Source organism: Atheta coriaria, unplaced genomic scaffold (assembly GCF_025399875.1).
Source record: "Atheta coriaria isolate IRGN ID8LTWV9N9 unplaced genomic scaffold, Caltech_Dcor_3.1 hic_scaffold_4_pilon, whole genome shotgun sequence".
NCBI lineage: Eukaryota > Metazoa > Arthropoda > Insecta > Coleoptera > Staphylinidae > Dalotia > Dalotia coriaria.
In genome coordinates this window covers 4,649,661-4,672,513 of record NW_027045446.1, presented here as the reverse complement: position 1 = coordinate 4,672,513, position 22,853 = coordinate 4,649,661, and the positions used below count along the sequence as shown (strand labels likewise).

The following is a 22,853-nucleotide window of genomic DNA, read 5'->3' as shown; positions in this document are numbered from 1 at the left end:
TTTGCATTGCATATAATTGCGTAAAGATACCTTGACTGAATTACTCATGGCTTTTCATCGATGTTTCCCTGCTCAATTACAAGGAAAAACGGAAATATTCAATTATATTTATATCCGATTACACTGAAAGGTACAAAAACGGATGAGCAACTCAATAATTAGCGATTTGAAAGAGCAAATAAATTCAAAGTACTCGGGGATTTATTTACACCTTCACACTCATATATAAATAATCATAATAGATATAATTATGCCAATGTAAAATAGTGTAGTCCCATGATCAAATATTGAAGTACGTAATAACTTCGCCCTTGAATTCTGCGAATTCAAAGGACAAATATTGTGATGATGATCTAGAATACATTACGTTTACAATTTGATTTGTTCGGAATTTCCCATATTTATATTAATAACTCTCGTTTATGACGAATGTTAATCAATATTGAAATTAGAAAAAAACAGCATAGTGCACCATTAAAGATTAAATTGGCTACAAATTCGTATAGTTCGTTCGTGTCCATTTAGGTATCGTGCTAACATGCAAACCAGATAATTGATAAACCGATATAATGCTGCTAACGTACAAAAATCAAATGTTTACCATCTAGGTACTATCCCAGTGAGTCATTATCCCCGCAGCCAGACAACTCCAAGAGCAAACACCGAACAGTCGACATTGTATTCAGTATTCTAGTATTCGTGCGTTTTAGAAATAAAATGTATAAATAAACTCGCTCCGATGAATTTGTTGAAAGAGGTGTCATCGGTGCTTTTGCAAGGGTCATTGCTGAATCCTCGACAAATTGTGTTTTAATTCGATTTAATAACACCTTACGAACCAAGCCAAAGTGATTCAATTTTATTTTTTTGGTGGGATGTTGATAATTTTTTAAATAAATAAGACGCGCCGGAGTGCAGAAACATCAGTGTATTGACAAACTATCAAACTAGCCAAACGCAACTTTACATTTTTGAATATTTAAACCTCAGTGTATCAAAATCAAAATGTTTCTACTCACTGTACTCGGTGCAATTATATCAACTGTGCATGCCCAAACACCAGGGGTGAACTTCATTTGTGTACCACCAGGGACTTGCATTACCAACAATACAGGTGGTGGAAGTGGTGTCATAGATCCGCGAATCGTAACTCCGGTAAGTAAAATTCGTCATTTTCTGCCCGACAGGATATAAATATAGGGTTGTTAATTTCAGGGTGGTTCAGTGACCACTTTCCCTCCTGTTACTTCATGTCCACCTGGAACTGTCGCCTGCTATGGAATTGTTGATGGCAACGCTTGCGGAAGGAGATATGTAACAAATGTGCCTATCGCAGATGGGCAAAGTGTTAATGGTGCGTACCCTTGGCAAGTTTTCATCCGTAACCAGACTGGTTACACAGGCAGTGGGGTCCTTTTAGATGCCAATCATGTTCTTACAGCTGCCCACAAAGTCAACTTGAACCAGTGAGTATTATAAAACCCAAAGAACGTTGATTTTTAACTGGTAATGATTCTAGGGGAACACCTGGTAACTTAGAAGTCTACGTTGGTGTATATAACCCAACAGATTTAACATCAGCTCAAAGACGCACAGTTACCGCAATGCGTATCCATCCGAGTTTCTCTGCCACAACCCTCCGAAATGACATCGCTGTGCTTCGACTCAACACACCAATTTCTCTGGGTTACCAAATCAATGTAGGTACGGCTTGTTTGCCATCGGCTTCTGCGTCGTATGTGGGCCGTCGTTGTACGGTATCCGGATGGGGCCAAACCGCCTTCAATGTCGCTGACGCACCGACCAGCCCACAAAGACAAGTCACCGTTCCAATTGTCAGCTACGCCACGTGCAGGGCATCAATGGCGCAATCCAACGTCTTAGGAAGCAACGTAGATATCTATTTGGACACTAATGAATTGTGTGCGGGTGGCGAGGCCAACCGAGATGCCTGCACTCAAGATGGTGGAGCACCTTTAGTATGTGAAGACAATGGCCGATTCAATATTGCTGGTTTGGTCATTTGGGGCAAGAATTGTGGTCAACCCAACATTTACGGTGTTTACGTAGATGTCGCAAAGTACCGATCATGGGTTGACTCAGCCGTCAATGAGCTAACATTTGGTTAACTTGTGAAATTGATTTCTGTATTTATTTTATTCTATTGTAAATCTTGATGGTTATTTAATAAATTGTTATATCACATGTGGCTTGTTTTACCAATATAATGTCCCCTATTATTTATAATGATTAAATGTTGTTATTGTGTTGACGGAAAATTCACAATACCTTTCATGTAATAATTACTCATCGAAGCATAAGCACAGATATATAAGCTATTTGTGGACACTCGTGTGACACATTAGCTGAACGAGCAACACCCATAGAAAATGTATTCAATAACAATCATTTTCGTAATATTCTCGGTTTCCACCGTACGTGCAGTAGAAAGACCCCTCTGTGTCCCCCTTGGGACATGCCTTCAAAGCAGAGCTGGGGATGGAACTGTGGATGTCAGAGCCGTACTCCCAGATCCAAGTGGCAAGTGTCCCATGGGAAAAGAATTGTGTAATCAACAAACAAATGCAATAAATTGTGGATTCGCGTATGGAGCCAACGGAACCACTCTAGATGGTCCAGCACCATACGGGGCACATCCATGGCTTGCCTACCTAACAAATCAAACAGGATATACCGGAAGTGGAGTTCTACTAGATCGCTACCACGTGTTGACCGCCGCTCACAAAGTCTACAGGCACAAGTATTCATTGCAAAAACTACAGGTTTACATCGGCGTCTATAATAGGGAATTCCTGCAAACTGCCTACAAACGCAACATTGAAGATATGATCATACACCCAGCATTTGATCCCATAACTTTGAAGAATGATCTGGCAGTATTACGACTTAAAGCGCACATACCCCTAGGATATATGAAAAATGTAGGAGCGGCATGCCTTCCAAGATTCAACGCTAGATTCGTAAATAAAAGGTAATCGCAATCCAAGTTTAATCTAGGAAAATCTAAACAAATATTCTATATCATTTAGATGTATGGTAGCTGGTTGGGGTGTGACAGATTTCGAAACAGGCGATGCTTCAGCCAGTTATCTCAAACAAGTCACCGTACCAATAGTCCCATTCAACACCTGCTATCAATCAATGAAGAACCTGATAGGAGATCGCACCAACTTGTATCTGGACAAAGATGGCGAACTGTGCGCTGGTGGCGAGGAGGGTAGAGATGCCTGTACGGACGATGGAGGAGCACCCTTAATATGCCGAGACGACAATGGGAAAAAGGTGGTGGCGGGCCTCGTAATTTGGGGCAAGAAATGTGGACGACCTAATGTCTACGGAGTTTACGTAGATGTATCAAAATATGTCGATTGGATAACCCGAGCGATTCGGAACCTTCAAGCCTAACCACCACCTTCCACCAGAATTCAACAAATCATTATGTTTTATATTTTTACACTGGCACCGGATTTTTACTAATCACGTAAACATTATTCAATAAAGTTTTGCATATTATATTTTCATAGCAAACATATTAGTATTGAAAAGGCCCTGATAAAAGAAGAAGCGTATAAATGCGTGAATTGATTGCGCAAGTACAATCAATGTCAGTAAATATTTATTCTAGAATACGTTTTTTATATATATTATATAAATAAACAGGAATACGTTCCATAGAAATCCAATAACAAGCCACATGCACTTTGACAATGCACTAACATAACAAATAAAATAATTTGTCAGGATGTTTTACAACACATGCAGCATGTTTGTGCAGCTAGCATAATCAATAAGCTAGGAAAATCCACACATCATTCATTCAAAATCTAATGGGCATTCAGTTCGGGCGTATATAAATGTAATAAAAATCGAGAGTACGATCAGGTGATTAGTTAGTTCGATCGCGACCATCAGATCAGATAGGCAAAATGCTTCCGTTTATTTTGGCAGTGCTTTACCACGTGGTGGTGGTACTACATCAAGCATCCGCACAAAGTGGCACACCCAGATGTGTACCAGTTGGGTTGTGTTTCCCGCAGTCTATTGATGTCAACCCACGAATAGTGACCCCGGTTGGTTAAAACAAAAGTAGGAATTGTATAATTAAATATTTACTCTCCCTAGGGCGAAGGATCACCTCCTGCAAATAATACGGAGGCTTGTACCGCAGGATACGAGCTGTGTTATCCTCTTCAAGGAAATTTTTCATGTGGTACAAGATATACAAACAATATCAGCAATGCTAACGGTCCGACAAGCAGAGGATCACATCCATGGCAAGTATACATGAACTATACTTCTTACATTGGCAGCGGAGTCTTGCTCAATAGGAATATTGTCTTAACAGCTGCTCATAAGGTGTACACTCATGTGTAAGTAACAATAATGCATTAAAAATTTCAAATCCAAACGAAATTCTTATAGAAACACACCATCAAACATAACAATCTACACGGGCGTCAATAACCAAAATGGACTTACTAGCCCACCAGCAGCATTGAGTCAAGCCAGCCAAATCAAAATCCACGAGAATTTTAAAATAGACAGCGCGACCAATAAACCTGTCGATTACAAAGATGACATTGCATTGATTCGGCTGGACACACCACAATTGGTAGGATACCGCACTGATTTGGGTCTGGGATGTCTGCCCAGTCCAACGGATACCTTTGTGGGTAACCCGCTTTGTATAGTGGGAGGTTGGGGCGAGACGCAGTTCCAAGCCGGAGACGGAGGAAGAACACACAAACAAGTGACACTGGAAGTCGTTACGATGGCAACTTGCAAGACGTCTATGCTAAGACCAACCGTGTTGGGCGTTGCAGGAACTGCCAAATATTTGGACGAACAGAAAGAATTGTGTGCGGGTGGAGGATCACAAAGGGACGCATGCACGGTAAGTATTACCATTATACAATTTCCAAATCAAAATATTAAAAATAAATTGCAGCAAGATGGTGGTGCTCCTTTGATGTGTCGCAACGCAGCTGGAAGATTCGTCATCGCCGGTTTGGTAATTTGGGGTAAAGGATGCGGACAGGAAGGAGTTTATGGTGTGTACGTCGATGTAACCAAGTACACCGATTGGATTGCTACCAACTTAAATACGCTACAATTCTCTTAATAGATTAAGATAGTTAACATGAAATGTACAAGATGTAAATATGATGAATAAACATAATAATAACTTTCGCGAGCAAATGATGCTTTGTTACTAACTGGACCAAGCAAGTCAAAGAAATTGATTGTGCAATACGCAGCTGTAGAAAGAAATGTGCAACACGTTCGTCATGAACTTTTGCCACATTTACGAACACGCCGCACATTGTTGTTCATTAAAAGCAGCTAGACTAATAATTGTAATGCTGGCGCACAACGATGCTGTTTATACACAGATCGAACGAGATACGAAATCAAAAATTATAGACCAAGCCGTCGCAATCGAGTGTTCGACTGAGGTGAAAATGTAAAAAGGCGCATTGTTGAATTGCTCGCCGGATGATTTATCGACGAACACGCGATGACAACTTAAGAACATATTTTTACCGATGCAATTGTGCGTCCCCGCTGCGAGCGCGTACAATGCGATTGCAAACAAGCTACGCTCGAAATTGGGTGTTGCGTTAATATATACAGCGCAAACCTTGCAATTATTGCCAAATAGTAGCAATCATCGGGTCTCTTAAAAAAAGCTAATGCCCCAAATGAAAGTCTGCGGATGAAATTTATTGCTGACTCGCGAACGTGAAATGAATGAAATGCCACAATTACAACATTGGACTGGCGCAGGCGAAGAATTCACGTGCAGATATTGGTGAAATTCGAAAATTGCTTTCGAGCGTGATAGGTCGCTGTGTGCTACTACAATTTCTCCTAGACAATCAAAAACCAATTCACAACCGCGCATTACATACAGAAAACCACATAATTCAATCAATCTCGCAATCGTCATACAATTAACTTACAAATTATAAAAGCGTTGGAGGCAAGATCAACGATATGAGATAACTTCATCGCCTTTTGTTCACGTCTAGGTTTCGGCGCGTTCTCATTCTATGCTACCTTCTGCAAGGCCCCACGGTGCGAAGATCCGCGACGAATCGATTCCACCTAGCGCATTGTGTTTTATCAATTTGATGCGGACCGATTCGGGGAACAAGTCACTGAAGCGCGACAGTTTGTTGTTTTCGATGCGTTTTTTGGTGTGAAAAGAGTTTTTTCCAAGCAAATTCTACAAGCAACAGTGTGCGTTCCTAACCCAGATCGCAGTAACAATCTGTGAACATCAAACATTTTCACGTTTCATGCGGAATCCGCTCGATGAATTGGTGTGAAAACAAATTCATGCAAAAAGTGTCCGACTTGCGGACGCATTAAAATCAACAATCGTGCGGCGCCGGCGAATGGAAGCAAAAAGAAGCCTCGAGCAGCAACAACCAACGGCAGAAAACTTTTTGGAGAAGCGGCAGAAATAATTTAAATAAAACGGTTTTCGGTCGCCTCCTGCGTGGCGATATTGCGTTGTGCAATCGTACGGCGCAACCCACCACTACATAAATCTTACTTTAATTACGTTTGTATTTTGTCGCTTATTTGTCAGTCGAGGTGATAAATGCATCGGGCGCGCAACTTAAGACCGAACGGGAAAAGAATTTATTTATACGCGGCAAGCGAGCGCGCGCGCGCATTGTGACCAGGCCCATAATAACGTTTTAATAAATCCCTGAATAATGCGTTCCCATGCGCAAGAGACGCCTAGGATGCATTACATATGAAATTGATTTATGAAATTCCGCACTTGAGATTTTTGAATAAACGCCGGATTTATTGTTCTCCGCGGTTATTATGTGTATAATTTTTTTATCGGCGCACATCTCGCGACTTGGCGGCTCCTCGGAGTTGCGGAGGTGTGCGCCGCGTGTGCATGCATTGTTGCGCAGCTGATTAACACATGAGCTCGGTCGAGATAATCGGGCGCGCCAACCGGAAGAAGAGCCCGAGTGTCGGATTCGCAAAGGGAGCGCGATCTTTGCGCGACGCCGCCGCCCTATTCAATCGCGATGTCGGGATCGCGCTCGGCTTGTTCAAATTGCACGGATCCGGTGTTGGATGGCACAAACGGCGTGCCGGCCCTCAGCCTGTCACGAAGCGGCGGCGCTTTGTGCTGCAAATACAGCGCGAAAATCAAAGTCAGAGATTCCGAAGTGCTGTGGTGTGGTCGGTCGCGAAACAATGCAGAACGTAAATCCCGTACGAAATTGATGATTTGTTTGATACTTTATTAACCGGCACAATGGTCACGATGCGGCCGTGTTGTTTGCATACATTAGCGGAGTGCAGGAATGCCACTTCAATCGCAATTAAGGCTGACAGTTTATTTGCGAACTAGGAGAGCGATAATAATTTTTCATTTTCAGCGCGCACTCGTGGGCACTGGGCACCGTCGGCGTAATGTGCGCCTCGATTGAGTGGTACGCATTTATCGCTAGTTTCATTGTTAAGGCTATTACACCTACAACCTCGTCAGTGGTTGCACCAGTCTGGCACAACAATGGTGCAATCAATCTTAGATTCTAGGAAATGGAAATCATTTGTACATGCAGTTATTCTTCACACCTAAACAGTCATAAAACAAATACACATTGCAATCGTCACCAGGAGGTCTGCGCAACTCAAAAAGAAAAAAGTTGGGCTCAACCGGGATTTGAACCCGGGACCTCTCGCACCCAAAGCGAGAATCATACCCCTAGACCATTGAGCCGCGATATTTACTCGCGGTTTGAATCAGAATTCGAAAGGTAATTTATGCACAGTATACAGGTGAAATAAGAGAAAGTTTCGATTAACAGTTTATTCACTCGTAATAGCCTTGAGTAGCAAATTTAAGAAAGAAATAACAACCACAAGCCCACTGTTACGAGTTATAAATATCTATCAAATTCAAGCAAAAAATCTTGAAAATTTGACAACAATATCATCAAATCCAGCAAAAACAAACAAAAACTGGGCTCAACCGGGATTTGAACCCGGGACCTCTCGCACCCAAAGCGAGAATCATACCCCTAGACCATTGAGCCGCGATAAACACGTGCGATTCAGAAATACATTCCACCAGGTAATAATTGATAGCATATTTGCAAATCTATAATATAAAAATGAATCGCAAAATCTGTTGGTAAGCACATAACTTAACAACGCCTAGACCAATTTGGTCAATTATTTTTTTTAAATGTTCGTTAAAATCCATGGATGGTTTTTACCGCGAGAAAAATTCGAAAGATTGCCGGGAAAACCCTTCTGTTTTCAATAGGATAAACGTTTTTTCTAATTAATTTCTCTAAAATAAAATTGCGAATCATATTGATAGAATTGACACATGCAATGTCTAGAATAAGAGAGTAAACACGAATTACATTTTTATTAAACACTACCAGGACGTGGTCGGGCGCAAAAGCTGGTTAATTATACAAATAAATTCGAACGACATAGACCACCTCGCTGTATCCTGAATTAAATTATAAATAGAAATTCAAAAACCACAAAAATTGATCATTTAATCAACAAATTTGGTTTACTTTTGGGTGTGATAGTACCCATTTTTGATTGAAATCATGCCCGTATGTGCCATCAATACTTTCGACAATTTTTCAAATAAAAACAAAAGTTGGGCTCAACCGGGATTCGAACCCGGGACCTCTCGCACCCAAAGCGAGAATCATACCCCTAGACCATTGAGCCTCGGTGAGCACCTGCAAATCGAAAATAAACTCCACCAGATACTTAATTCTTGATAGGTTATTAGCATACTAGTTTGATTAACAAATTCTAGCTGTATTAGAATTATAAACCAGCCGGTTCTGTGTACAAGTCAAAATTATACCAAGCCGCGATATTGACAAAGAAAAAATAAACTCTAATAACCGACAGCCTTGAAACTTTGTATTCGCACATTCTCCAGACATAATTTGCACAAAACGTCGCAAGCATTGTCATTAGAAGAATGATGATGAGTGCACAAAAACAATAATCCGCAAGATACACAAAAGATACGCAGAACTCGTACCTCCATACGCATAAGCAGCGGGTAGCGCCTGCTTTCAAGCAAATGCAAAGCAAGCACAAAGCAACCCGTCGCGGTGATAAGGTATTTAATTACCGCTCATGCTCAATTTACGAGAAAAATGAATACGGGCGACGACAATTAATTGCGCCTTCGTGAGTAATGACTTCATTACGGTGCGCAAAATTTGTCTGCGTATGCGATGTGCATACAAATAGCAACAAAATGTAAAACACGACGCGGTTAACACACAAAAGCGAAGCGGGTTACGACCAGCATTTTTGCGCGCAGACCTGCTATGAAATTCATCAAGAAATACAGAAACGCAGATAGGTTATTATAATGTGGATGTTGATCGTTATCGAGACCAAACTACACATTTAATTGCCTTCCAGCGAACGGACAATCACCGGCCACAGAAGACTGCAAAGCCGCGCGCCGACAAAACAAGGAAGTATTCTTTTATTTTTAAAGCACTTGACGATTTTGACACTGAGACGGTATAATTATGAGCCTGGGACTTCCAACAATCGGGGAGATAATTAATTAGATGTTTTTGTGCATACGATGACATTCGGTGGAGATTTATTACCAAAATGCTTTCGTTTTTTAATTCTGTGGTCAAGAGGCGAGAGGCAACAGTTGACAGATTGTTTGCCTATGTTGCTTCAGTATACTTAAAAAATTATTATTATTGGCTAATTTATAACATTCTCATAGATTTTCATAGATCTTCATAGACTTTAAAAAAGCCTTTGACTCCATAAACCACAACAACTAATGGGAATTATACACTCACTCGAGATACGAACAAAGGTAAAGGCAATGATCAACGTTGTCACTGAGAAAACAACAACATCAGTAATTGCGAGAAGCGGACAGACAAGGGAATTCGAAACAAACAAAGGGATAAGGCAAGGAGACATACTATCAGCCACATTGTTCGCACTAGTAATAGATCACATACTCAGAAATGTACAAAGAAAGGGAACAATAAGAAACAAACCACTACAAATAATTGCATATGCTGATGACATTACAGTGATAGCCAAACAAAAATACCTGCTTGAAGGAACAATGAGGGAAATTATGGAAGAAGGAAGAAAAATTGGACTATACATAAATACAGAGAAGACAAATGTAATGATCACAGGAGACGAGGAACCAAGTTCAATTACGATAGAAACCCATATGTACGAGTGCGTAAAAACATTTAAATACCTAGGAGTCACCATCAACAAGAAAGGTACCAACACCGACGAAATAGCGGAGAAAATTCAAGCTGCACATAGAGCCTCCTACTATGTCAATAGAACATCACTAACAAACAAGACGCTGAGAAGGAAAACAAAGCTGAAAATATACAAGACCATTATAAGACCAATACCGATGTATGCAGCAGAAACCCTCACGTTAACAAAACAAGATCGAAACAAAAACCAACCAGAAATTGGAAGATGTAATGGAAGGGGAAACCATCACAAGAATAATCAAGAAGCAGAGACTAAGATGGGCCGGCCATATCATGCGGATGGATCCAGACACATTACAAAGGCAAATAACTGATTGGCAACCAACATCCAACAGAAAGAGAAGAAGACCTCGAGAAAACTGGTACCAGCAAGTCGAAGACGATCTTAGGAACTTAGGAATAACAGAGTGGAAAAATAAAGCAAGGAACAGAAGAAAATGGAAACAAATATACATCTATATATGCAAAAGAAAGTCGTGTTGGTTAACTCCATTATAACTAAAGAACGGCTAATCCAATTTAGCTAAAAATTGGTGGAGAGGTAGCTTAGGGCCAGGAGAAGGTAATGGGATACTTTGTGAAATGAAAACTTTTCTAAAAGGGCACTAAACGACACTAAAAAGAGACAAACATATTTGCGTATATGGATTATCTTGCGGGAGAATAAGAGAACGCAAATACAAAGTTTTCTATTATCCCCGTCTCCTCTTTGTGCGATGCTTCGTAGCACAGAGATGTGTATGTGTGTACGTGTGGGTTGAAGTTGACCGGTTGATGTTTTTGTTTGGAGAAGGTTACTAGGATACTTTTTGAAGTGAAAACTCCTTTAGAGAACACTAAACGACACTAAAAGGAAACAAACATATTCGCTTATATGGTTTAGCCTACGGGAGGAAAAGAGCACACAAATATAATGTTTTCTATTATCTCCGTCTGCTCTTTGTGCAATTCATAGCTTCCCCCTAAGCATAGACGTGCGTGAAACATTACATTTTTAAAGGAAATCGCAACCCAAATCAGTGTAAATGGAAACAAACATATTCGCTTATATGGTTTAGCCTACGGGAAAAAAAGAGCACACAAATATAATGTTTTTTTATCTCCGTCTCCCCTTTGTGCAACTCGTAGCTTCCCCCTAAGCATAGACGTGCGATTCGTAGCGTCCCCCTAAGCATAGACGTGCGTGTGTTTGTACCTGTTGGTTGAAGGTGCCCGGTTGATGTGTTTGTTTGAATAAGACTTAGTAAGTGTAGGATACTTTTTTTAATACTTTTTGAAGTGAAAACTTCCTTGGAAGATACTAAACGAGTTTTCTCCGTCTCTTCTTTGTGCGATGCTTCGTAGCTTCCCCAGTCAACATGCAGCGACCAAAACGATCAAATCTTATCCGACAAAACCGTAATGCACTGAAGAAGAACAAAAAATTGCACGTGAAAAGCGCCGTGTTAGTATGACTCGACTTCGTGCTTCTCAATCACAAGAGCAAAGCGAGGCGGAACAAAGTTTGCCGGGTCAGCTAGTATATATACATTAGGGTGTCCGTTATTTCCCAAAATGGATTTTATTTTTCAGACGCCCCCCACTTTTAGATTTTGACCTAAAAAAAATATGAGACCCATTTCAGCCCTTAAAATTGATATTAAACCGTGCCTAAATCATAATCCTTTTCCCATTTAAATAACATGGGATTTTTGCACTTTTTACAGTTATTTTTTTTTATCGGAACAAATATAGCCAGAAATATCGCTGGAACATATTTTGTTGGAAATTTTACGCTCTGCAAAAAAGGTCTGATTACTTTTTTCGATAAAATCAACCCTGTAAAAGTTATTCAAAGATTAAGTCGCGTTGTGATTTTTTCGAAGTTCGCCATTTTAAATAAAAAAATTTTCTTGTGTCAAAAAAAAAAAACTTCAATTAATTTGACAACTACTCCCACTAATTCCGGAGTGGGTCGATATTATTTTATATTTTTTTAAAATTTAATTAAATAAAAATTACGTCCCGCAAATGTCAATTTTCTACTTTCAATTAATTATATGAAATATAAAATAAAATCGGCCCAATCTGGGATTAGCGGGAAAACTTGTTAAAAAATTTGAAGTTTTTTTTGATAAAAGAAAAAGTTTTTTTTATAGTGTCGAACTTCGAAAAAATTATAATTTTACGCAAAAAACGCGATTATTTCATAGTTCCAATTATTAAAAAGAAAAAATTTGCCTACTTCTTCAAAAACTTCATTCAAAAGCAAAATTATTAAAAAAAAATTTTAAAAAATTTTGAATAAAGTCCAATAAACGTTTCTCAAAGGGTAGAAAAGAATGGAAAAGTTTCAGCTAAATCAAAAAGGGTCGGGTTCAAAAGTGGCATGGAATACCCCATATCTTCTATATATATAAAATTTGCGTGTCACAGTGTTTGTTTCCATACTCCTCCGAAACGGCTTTACCGATTTTTACCAAATTTTAAATGCGTATTCAGTAGGTCTGAGAATCGGCTAACATCTATTTTTCATACCTCTAAGTGATAAGGGTTGTTCACCCTTAACTTTTTTTAAAATTTTTGGACAAATTCTTTTGTTTGTATTTTTTTATGATGTGGCATTAAAAAATAGATTCATCCCTAAATTTTTACTTTTTTTTTATCACCAACCCCTATTTCTTTATAGCCATTTTAGTAATTTAATCATTTTTCATGCCGCTTGAAGAAAAATTTTATATGCGTATTCAATAGATCTCAGAATCGGATATTATCTATTCTTCATATCTTTATGTAATAAGGGTTGTTCACCCTTAAATATTTTTCTAAATTTTGTTCGAAACTTTTTGTTTTTATATTTTTTTATGTGGCATTAAAAAATACATACATCTCTAAATTTTTACTTTTTTATCACCAACCCCTATTTCTTTATAGCCATTTTAGTAGTTTAATCATTTTTCATCCCGCTCGAAGGAAAATTTTAAATGCGTATGCAGTAGGTCTGAGATTCGACTACTATCTATTTTTCATACCTCTAAGTGATAAGGGTTCTTCACCCTTAATTTTTTTTTGACAAAATTTTTTGTTATTTTTTTATAATGTGGCATTAATAAAATACATGCAACACTAAATTTTTACCTTTTTTTATCACCAATCCCTGTTTTTTTATAGCCATTTTAGTAATTTAATAATTTTTCATCCTGCTCGAGAGAATGAGACTGAAGTCGGTCTCCTGTTTCACTCACACAATAAGACTTCTCTTTCTCCCTACACAGTTTTCGAAGGTTATGGTTGTGTATCGAGTGTTGTAGTAACGTTTACATACATTACATAACCTTGAAAGTCTCATCCCCCTCGAAGGAATGAGACTGAAGCCGGTCTCCTGTTTCACTCACACAATAAGACTTCTCTTTCTCCCTACACAGTTTTCGAAGGTTATGGTTGTGTATCGAGTGTTTTAGTAACGTTTACATACATTACATAACCTTAAAAGTACTCAACACGGGTCACGAGTTCTCATCAACAACGGCTTTTGTGTTGTAAGTAAACTTTTTTTATAAAATTAATTGATATAATTATAGTTCATTTAATCAAGTTTTAGGTAAAGAAGTGATTTACATAACCTTAAAAGGACTCAAGTCAAGACGTGTTACGAGCTACCACCAACAGATGTGCCAATTCAATTCAAGCGAATTCAGTTTTCCATTAGATTAGCATTTGCAATGACAATTAATAAATCCCAAGGCCAGACGTTGTCTATTTGTGGCTTAAATTTAAGCACACCATGTTTTTTGCACGGGCAATTGTATGTAGCATGCTCTCGAGTGGGTAAACCATCCAGTTTGTTTGTGCTCGCTAAAGATGGGCTAACAAAAATATTGTTCACGCCATAGTATTAAAAGATTAATGTTGTTTATTATTTATATATTCCTTTATTGTACATAGCGCTCTATGTCTATTTCACGCATATGCTACATACTTACACATTTATAATTAGTAAGTTACTTTTTGTCTACACTAGAATTTATCTAGAAACTAGAAATAATTTATATGTCAAAACAACTTCTGCCGGGTTAGTTAGTATCTCTATATTCTATTTAATTATATTCTTTATATAAGATATATAATATATAGCAAGGCGGAACAAAGTTTGCCGGGTCAGCTAGTATATATATAATTTATAACATTATAGAACTACTCAAAATAGAATGACTAAGCATTTAAAATTCTCAACCCGTGGTATAAATACTACCATTGATATAAAAGCAATACGCAATTAGTCCACTAAAAAATTAACCAAAAACCGGGCTCAACCGGGATTTGAACCCGGGACCTCTCGCACCCAAAGCGAGAATCATTCCCCCCTAGACCATTGAGCCTCGATGAACACCTGCAAACCGAAAATACAGTCCACCAGGTAGGGTCGATTAGTAGTTAGCAAACTACTTCTGCACCCACTCCCTGCACCCAAAATTTAACTATAAATATAAAATCAAAACACATTTCAATTTGTCATTTAAAAATTAAGTATGCATAACATTTGAAATATATGGTACCCATTCCTGATTCAATTAATGCCCTAAGGAAAAGAAGCATATGTGCTCACAAAATTTTCGATAATTCCTCAAATATAAACAAAAGCAGGGCTCAACCGGGATTTGAACCCGGGACCTCTCGCACCCAAAGCGAGAATCATACCCCTAGACCATTGAGCCGCGATATTCACCTGCAAATCCGATATTCATTCCACCAGGTGATTAGCAATAAGTAGTTAAACCAGTTTTATCAATAAATTCTAATGACGTGGCCCCTTCCCTGCACCCAGAAATAAATTCTAAATCATAGCAAATCAAAAATCTCATCTATATGACATTTAAAAGTAAAGTTTGCCTCACATTTTGGTCTTATGATTGATTAAAATTGTGTATTGGAGAAAAAAGCATATGACCTGTCAAAAGTTTTGATTATTCTTCAAATATGTATAAACAAAAACCGGGCTCAATCGGGATTTGAACCGGGGACTTCTCACCCAAAGCGAGAATCATATCCCTATACCATTGAGCCGCGATGAACAACCGTGAATCGCAAAAACACACCACCAGGTAAGTCTCGATTAGTAGTTAGTAAACTAGTTTTGCACACAAATCCTAACGAAGAAGACTCCCTCCTGGCACCCAGAATTTAAATTATAAATATAAAATAAAAACACTTTTCAATTCGTCATTTAAATATTAAGTTTGCAAAACTTTTGAATCATATAGTACCCATTCCTGATTCAATTTATACCCCAGGAAAAGAAGCATATGTGCTCTCAAAAGTTTTGACAAATCTTCAAATATAAACAAAAATTGGGCTCAACCGGGATTTGAACCCGGGACCTCTCGCACCCAAAGCGAGAATCATACCCCTAGACCATTGAGCCTCGATGAACACCTGGGAATCAGAAATACATTCCACCAGGTAATAATATAATCGATAGCTTATTAACAAATTAATTATACATATAAATTCGAACGACATTGACCACCTCGCTGAATACAGAATTGAATTATAAAAAGAAATACAGAAACCATATCAATTGGTCATTTAAACAGAAAGTATACTTCAGGTTTGGGTATGATGGTACGCATATTTGATTCAAATCATGTACTGCCTGCATGTGCCATCAATAATTTTGACAATTCTGCAAATATAAACAAAAACTGGGCTCAACCGGGATTTGAACCCGGGACCTCTCGCACCCAAAGCGAGAATCATACCCCTAGACCATTGAGCCGCGATGAAAGTCCACCTTTCACTACAATATTCGAATATATTAGTTCCATGGTATATCTAGGTCGATACCAATCTTAAGTCGAAATCCCACCATCATCGACTCTGTACCTCCTACTCAGCACACACCGCGTCCAATATTTAAAGCACCTGTAGCGAAATTATTTTTTTGAGCTGGGCAATAAATTCCGTCCGCATGACAATTTCAATTTAAATTTTCAATTTCTCTTAACGGTATTTTTACGGCAGATTTTACGACTAACACATTTCCCACATCACGACAACAAACACGCAAGATTCGCCATGCCTCAACGCGGTGGCAGTCGTTAAAAGTACTTTCAAGAAACATTTAAAAATCCTCCTCACATCGTCGCGATGAAAACCGACGACGTTGGCACCGTCAACTCGCGGAACAGATTGTATATCTCGCTGTATCTTTAAAAAGGCCATTAATTAAAATATAATCCACGAAGATGGCAAATTTTAACGGCGTCGTAAATTAATTGATATGTTAATAAAGTGCGCAGCTATACACCATGCAAAATTGCCTGCTCATAAACCCAGCGATATAAAAAGAATCTCTGTCATTGCTATGATCATAGCAGTGTAAAGCAAAGCGAAATTAACGTGACGGCAATCACCGGTTTGAGGCGTTCGCGCTAAGCGCCGCATATTCGCCAATGCACACAGCTAGTTAGCAAGTGATTTACTCGGTGTAATTAACATGTAGGCAGCAAACGAAGTTAGAAGGCGAATGTGATTCACCGGAGGCTGAGTACCGGTCACATCCATTCCAGGTTCGTCCAAAACATTAGTTTAACGATTTTTTCGCCCCCTCGGCAAGAAAGCCATTCTAATAATGAGCATAAGTATCTTGACAGAATGTAAAAAGCTAAAAATGTAAATTAAACCTCGAAATTTTTGCGAATCACCAACAAAATGGCCCCCTGGCTACCATAATGGCAGCATGCGTGTACAAAACAGCGCAAAAATTACGGAAAACCAACAATACAAAAGTGGTAATTACATGTTGACGTTGCAACCACACGTTCGCCAACTGTGTATCCAGCTTGGCGCACAATTAAACGAATGGCACCCGTGGCATCCTTCAAGAACTGCTCGAAATTCGTGCGCGGACATTGGCGGCATTTGTTCAGGCCAGAGAATCAATTGTGCTAATGAGACCATGCGTTTTAGTAAAATACGCGTATTGGCTGCGGCTGGAAGGAAGCGCGCCGTCAAAAATTTGCCCTTTTATTGGGTACAATGGGCTACAATGGCGGCGGAAACGCACGCAATGCACGAACGATTTAAATAGCATAATGAAGGAGTGTGCGTTTTCGTACGTGCGCACTTTTTTTGTGTCCAGTTTGGTACCAGCAACATTTTAACAACACATGTTTGACATCCTAAAGAGATGTTGAGTAGATAATGATAGACATGAGGTAAATTCTGAACAATTCAGAGAAAACTCGAAGAAAAAAACATTGCAATATTTGTTCACGCAAAATCCTAGTCAACAACTCCGTAGACTTCAAAGTTTTTCATTGCACAAGCATATATTTAATTTTAATAGACTTATTTATCGTTTATGGATATGCATAAGGCGTAATGGTATATATAAAACGGGCAGAAAAATGCAAATGCACATTGCGTCGACTGGCGATTGCATTTGGCGTTTGATAGCGATAAGCGAATGCTAATTGGCCGTTTAAATTTACAACAAACTCTGGCGGCAATAATTGCGCCAATAATGGTAGAATTTTCATGTCAATTAAATACATAACAGGCCTACCAACCAAGCAAAAGCACTCACTTCGTTTACCAGTTTATCAACATAACGACCTACCTATTCTCTATGTGTAATGAATGGAAAAGTGCGTGCACTTTTCGCAAACTCAATTATCATTTCCTCGTAATTAGGTTACTTGGAAGCAAAATAAATGATAATATCAACTCGGTTGACATTCATACGATTGCACGTACGCAGCGCACACGGCGACGCGAATGATTAATGAATGAAGTAATTGGAAGCATTCTTGTAGATTGTAGCAATTATTCATATCGCGCTAAGTTATTGAGTTTCGTGTAGTTGGCACATTACAGATATTGTCACAGTGCAACGCATATAACAAGCGCACCCGGCTTTCGTTTTCTCGCTGCCAATGCGTACAAACACAGAGAGCGATAATAATTTGTTCGTGTTTCTTGCTGATTATGTCGCAATTACGTTGCGCAGGGCAAGCCTTAAAGGCCGCGCTAATTCACGAGTGAAAAAGTTATTATTGAAAAATACCTGTTTCGCTACTGTCGCGTCCGAGCTGCGTCGAAATGAACATATCATTGTGGACTACTGAGCACACAGCAACATAAGAAGCGTCTTTTGCCGCGACGTGTCCAAGCTTTTGTCCGACGTCGCGGCATAATGCAGTCGCGATGATAAATGAGCGCGATAATAGTCGCATTCTTGCGAAATGTAGCAATAATTCATAACCCACTAAGGCAGCGCGATTCAAACGCGACAGCAGACGAAAGAAACTTGTACAATGTAAATACAATTCATGTCTACAATATCAATTACTAAATTAATTTAGATGCACAAACTGTAAAACTCTACGAAATGAACTAAATTCAAAGATCGTAAACCTTCAAAGTACATACCAACATCGTATATCAGGCAAATTTATAAACTCACCTCGAAGAAAATCGCAAGTAACGTGCATTATAATGGTGTCAGGCGTGCAACTTATAAGATCAACCTTTAAATAAACATCAACGAGTCGGACAAGTCGCGTCGTTCGGCCCATAAATAATCATTCATCTTTCGCATTTTTTTATATATCACCGCCTGCTTAAGAATTCCATTGTTGTACGTGCACCACGTACAACTATTACAACTTGTAAAAGTTCAATTTGCACCAGGAGATTGAGGTGCCAATAAATTAATTAAATAAATTAACGCGACTGCCATTCACCGTTGCTTGATTATAAACTTTACAGCAGGGCTAATAATAGTGTAAAACATCATGACCCGTGTTTGTGGAATATGTAAAAATGTGCCGATTACAAATTTACGCAGAGCTCCATTGTTTTACAAGAATCATAAAGATAATTATTGCGTCGGTTCGCATGTATAAATCAGTATAACAAGGATGTCGAAATATTTGCGTCATAAATACGTAGCTGCATTTATCGTTTTTCATGTTTCGCGTCTTCGCCGCACAAATGCTTAATTACATTCAGTAAATCAGAGAAAAAAAGTCAATGATTTGCGATTAAATAAACGTGTGCAATGGTTAAACAGTAGCCAACTAATAAAGGTTATTATCAGTTAAGTGCTGTTGCTATGAACTGCATCGTAAATGCACAAAACAACACGTATTGTGCACGATTGATTAAAAATAACCATTACTTACATATTGTAGCGCGCACGAGTGTTAATGTTTTTGAGAGAGCTGTTATGGGTTTCATAAGAAACCTAACGGAATTGTTGTTTGTCAGAAGTTAAACAAACTTGTTAATCTCATAGTTTGCAACCTGCTCTGGGCAAATCTTGTGCGCCGAGAATGTAAAGTTTGAAAAAGCATTCTCGGAGAGTTGAACATTGTAAACGCTGAAAGTGTTGTAATGCACCGAACGGCGGGCGATCGGAAACCGTTCGTAATAAATCGAAATTTGCGCAATGCGAACCGAACGTCTCATTTATGCAAATATGTAAATCGAATGCCACGAAGTGTATGTCAAGATTTTTCATCTCCCAGGTGCACGCTTCGCGTACGTTCGTATATTTATATTCGCGCGAAACCTTCACGAAATTTCCTTTCTTGGATCAAGCGTGAAAACTAGTTGTTTTACGAATAACTCCTCTACAAGGACAATGAACCTTAAAAGTATCACTTTTCGGTCTTTTTTCGTCACAATGAGTGATTTAAATTTAATGCATCGACATTCCCGTAGTGGACACAGTTTAATTTGATTTCTCTCGCGAGAATAAGAAAAAAACAAACAATGGGTACATCAAGCCGGATGGTTGGAATAAGTGAAAGTAGTGACTTACCTGTTAAGTGATTCCCGGTGAACTCAAAGTCGTCGTCCTGGTCCCAGTGCTTCAGCGAGAGGTTCGACAGTGGGGTCGCGTTGGCAAATTCCAGATTCGCAAAGTGCCAGTCCAAGATCTGCCGGTCCTTGGAGGATAAATACACGTCACTGTAACAAAATTAAACATAAAGAAGATATTAAACAACGCAAATAATAAAATTTTTCATGGATGTATAATAATAGTCGTAACAATCCGTAAGATTATTGTACCAATTAAAATTCCGCACTTGCTCAACTAGTAATTAAGTTGCTTAGAAGCCAAGATCGCCATGAATATGCAAGCCAAGTATTTACTCGGCAAGAGCGGCAAGATGCCAACAAGAAACAATTTGCTGAGAATTGCGAGCCCCATTGGCACATTACAGAAACCGTTAGAAATTATAGACTGGAATTACGTTTCGCTTGATTCCTGCATATTCACAGTATTTTTCAGCTGAAATAATGACAAAAATTTATTTAAAACATTTAACATTCTTCTGATATCGACACCCATAGACCTTTCGAATAAATAATACCTGTTAGTGAAAAATAAAAGTTGCAAAATTAATTGCGCTGAATTCGCTAACGCGATAATTGCATTAATTATCTCAAAATATTATACACTTGCGGTCAATGAATTGCCTATTAACGATTAGATATATGCGAATAGCGGAAAACGTCGGATACGCGGCAACAGACACTTGTAATTATAATTATTTACGTCTGATTTGGCTGCAAAATGTCCGCGGTGTGAAATTGCAAAACGAAACGTCCACCGCTCTCGTAGATACATTTCAGTCTTGTTAAAGTAACGCCATTCTCTTGTGCACCTCGATGCATGTGATTTATATCATGCTATTTAAATTAAATTAATGCCGCTCGTGTTTTACTATTAATTTATCGCTTTTGCGTAATTTGCGTAATTAGACTCAGTCAACACGTTTTTCCCGCCACCGATAGAAAATTTATATCGGCGCGTTCGAATTTATTATTATCGCATATTTTCACAACATTTCATAACAATAAAATATGAATGTAATTTGTTTTCTCGACTATCTACAAATCGACTAACTAAACGGCGAATTATTTATGTCAATGACAAAAGGCTTTTAATTAATGCGATATTATTCTTACCTAGGCGGATTTGCTTCTAAAATCTTCAACTTTTCTTCAATCTCAGTCGCCTGTTCTTGCAACAAATCCCATTCTTTAGCAAGTGCCCTTAAATCCCTCGAAGTGCTCCGATAGGCAAACTCCAACTCAATATCTCTCTTCTCAATTTCACTTAACTCTTTATACTTAGCATGTAATTCAGTCATATTATCTTTAATGTTAACCAATTCTCTCTGGTTAACTTGTAGTTTCTCCTGCAGACCAATGACGGACTGTAGGTGTTGGATTTGTTTCTCCATATTGTGTTTCTCCTGGAGTTTGATCACCCATTCTAAAGCTTGTCCCAAGCTTACAGGCTTATTACCAGCATAATTAAAGTCTAACTGATGAGACAAATAGGAAGTAGCTTCCAACAATCGATTGAACTCTCGTTCAACCATCTCATCCTTGTCTTTGTCGACAGTAACACCAGTCGATTGATACAGAGGACATTTCTGACGAATGCGATGCAGTTCCATATCAATCTGTTTGCTCAAAACAGTGACTGGATTTCCACCCAAACCAGTAACAACCATAGCACCTAAATCTGCAATGTAACTACCTTTTCTAAAGGTAGCAATGCGACCTCCTACTCGATCTCGAGCCTCCAGAACAATTACTTCAAGCCCAAATTGTTGCAGTTGCTGAGCAGCTGCTAAACCAGCTATTCCTGCCCCAATGACAATTACTTTGCCATATTTTTTAACTGGCAATGGTTTCAACCTTTTAAAAATTCCGAAATTGATAAAACCATTCCTCTCTAGGAATGTGTGCACTCTTTTTACTAAAGCTAAGTCACTATTAAAAGGTGGCTCAATGTGATCAAGAACTTGATCAATGATTAGCTGCTGCTTAGGATTATCAAGCCACATTTGTAAGATTCTGTTACGAATGTGTAAGTACACCTTTACAGTTTGCATTACAGCCTGAGCAATGTCAGGAAAGCATGCTGCTTCAGTAGAAGTCATTTTATCAAATGGCATTCGGCTTTGAAAAGCTGCACCTTCAATGCCAGAGAATAAATCTTTGATTATAGGATCATCTGGCTCCGATTCAAGCTCATCCTTCTTTTTCTCTTCCTTTTCCTTATCCTTCTCATCTTTTTTAATCTCCTTTTCCTCTTTTTTAGGCTCCTTTTTAGCTAATTTTGAGCTGGTTGCTAGTTTCTTATCTGCAGCAAGCACCTTAGTCTTATCAGTGGCTTCAGGGACAGGATCCTCTTCAATTTCAATCACTTTTTCATCCATTTCTTTACTTTCAAGCTGCAAAATCGAGTTTGTTTAGCATACAAATAAAAGATTGTTTATATAAATAACCTCAAAACATGAAGTAAACAGCTAGCGGGATTATCTACATGAAATAATCATGGCAAAAGAAAAAATTATGTGTGTTTACCTTCGCTTTTTTACGACGACTCATTCTGGAGCACTTCCGTGAAAGAACAACGCGCAATTAAGTAAATATCACCAAATATTTACCGCGAAAATTAAACCGATATCTGCAATGTGATGATAAATTGTTTGTTTACTTGTATAGTCGAGA

The 22,853-nt window shown here is 38.6% G+C and overlaps 3 protein-coding genes and 7 non-coding genes across 10 annotated transcripts in view; 2 read left to right on the top strand and 8 right to left on the bottom strand.

Moving 5' to 3' along the window:
• Su(var)3-3 (lysine-specific histone demethylase Su(var)3-3) overlaps positions 1-22,853 on the bottom strand; it is a 146,371-nt gene extending 123,518 nt beyond the window's left edge. The window contains exons 1-3 of the mRNA XM_065300812.1: positions 22,707-22,853; positions 21,294-22,573; positions 20,140-20,288 (exon numbers count right to left, since the gene is read on the bottom strand). Of these exons, the coding sequence (XP_065156884.1) occupies positions 20,140-20,288; positions 21,294-22,573; positions 22,707-22,730 (1,453 nt within the window). The 5' untranslated portion in view covers positions 22,731-22,853. The remainder of the gene's footprint in view (positions 1-20,139; positions 20,289-21,293; positions 22,574-22,706) is intronic.
• LOC135791095 (phenoloxidase-activating factor 2-like) lies at positions 618-2,205 on the top strand. Its single transcript, XM_065301414.1, has 3 exons — positions 618-1,155; positions 1,216-1,466; positions 1,520-2,205. Exons 1-3 carry the CDS (start codon positions 1,006-1,008, stop codon positions 2,127-2,129), a joined length of 1,011 nt encoding a protein of 336 aa, XP_065157486.1. The 5' UTR covers positions 618-1,005; the 3' UTR covers positions 2,130-2,205.
• LOC135790679 (transmembrane protease serine 9-like) lies at positions 2,353-5,220 on the top strand. Its single transcript, XM_065300953.1, has 6 exons — positions 2,353-2,992; positions 3,051-3,420; positions 3,912-4,091; positions 4,144-4,391; positions 4,444-4,915; positions 4,970-5,220. Exons 1-6 carry the CDS (start codon positions 2,391-2,393, stop codon positions 5,141-5,143), a joined length of 2,046 nt encoding a protein of 681 aa, XP_065157025.1. The 5' UTR covers positions 2,353-2,390; the 3' UTR covers positions 5,144-5,220.
• Positions 7,709-7,780, bottom strand: TRNAP-UGG (transfer RNA proline (anticodon UGG)). The gene has a single exon. It is a non-coding gene; the product is annotated as a tRNA-Pro (tRNA).
• Positions 8,025-8,096, bottom strand: TRNAP-UGG (transfer RNA proline (anticodon UGG)). Its single transcript has one exon. It is a non-coding gene; the product is annotated as a tRNA-Pro (tRNA).
• On the bottom strand, positions 8,686-8,757 carry TRNAP-UGG (transfer RNA proline (anticodon UGG)). Its single transcript has one exon. It is a non-coding gene; the product is annotated as a tRNA-Pro (tRNA).
• TRNAP-UGG (transfer RNA proline (anticodon UGG)) lies at positions 14,616-14,689 on the bottom strand. Its single transcript has one exon. It is a non-coding gene; the product is annotated as a tRNA-Pro (tRNA).
• TRNAP-UGG (transfer RNA proline (anticodon UGG)) lies at positions 14,954-15,025 on the bottom strand. The gene has a single exon. It is a non-coding gene; the product is annotated as a tRNA-Pro (tRNA).
• Positions 15,661-15,732, bottom strand: TRNAP-UGG (transfer RNA proline (anticodon UGG)). Its single transcript has one exon. It is a non-coding gene; the product is annotated as a tRNA-Pro (tRNA).
• On the bottom strand, positions 16,015-16,086 carry TRNAP-UGG (transfer RNA proline (anticodon UGG)). The gene has a single exon. It is a non-coding gene; the product is annotated as a tRNA-Pro (tRNA).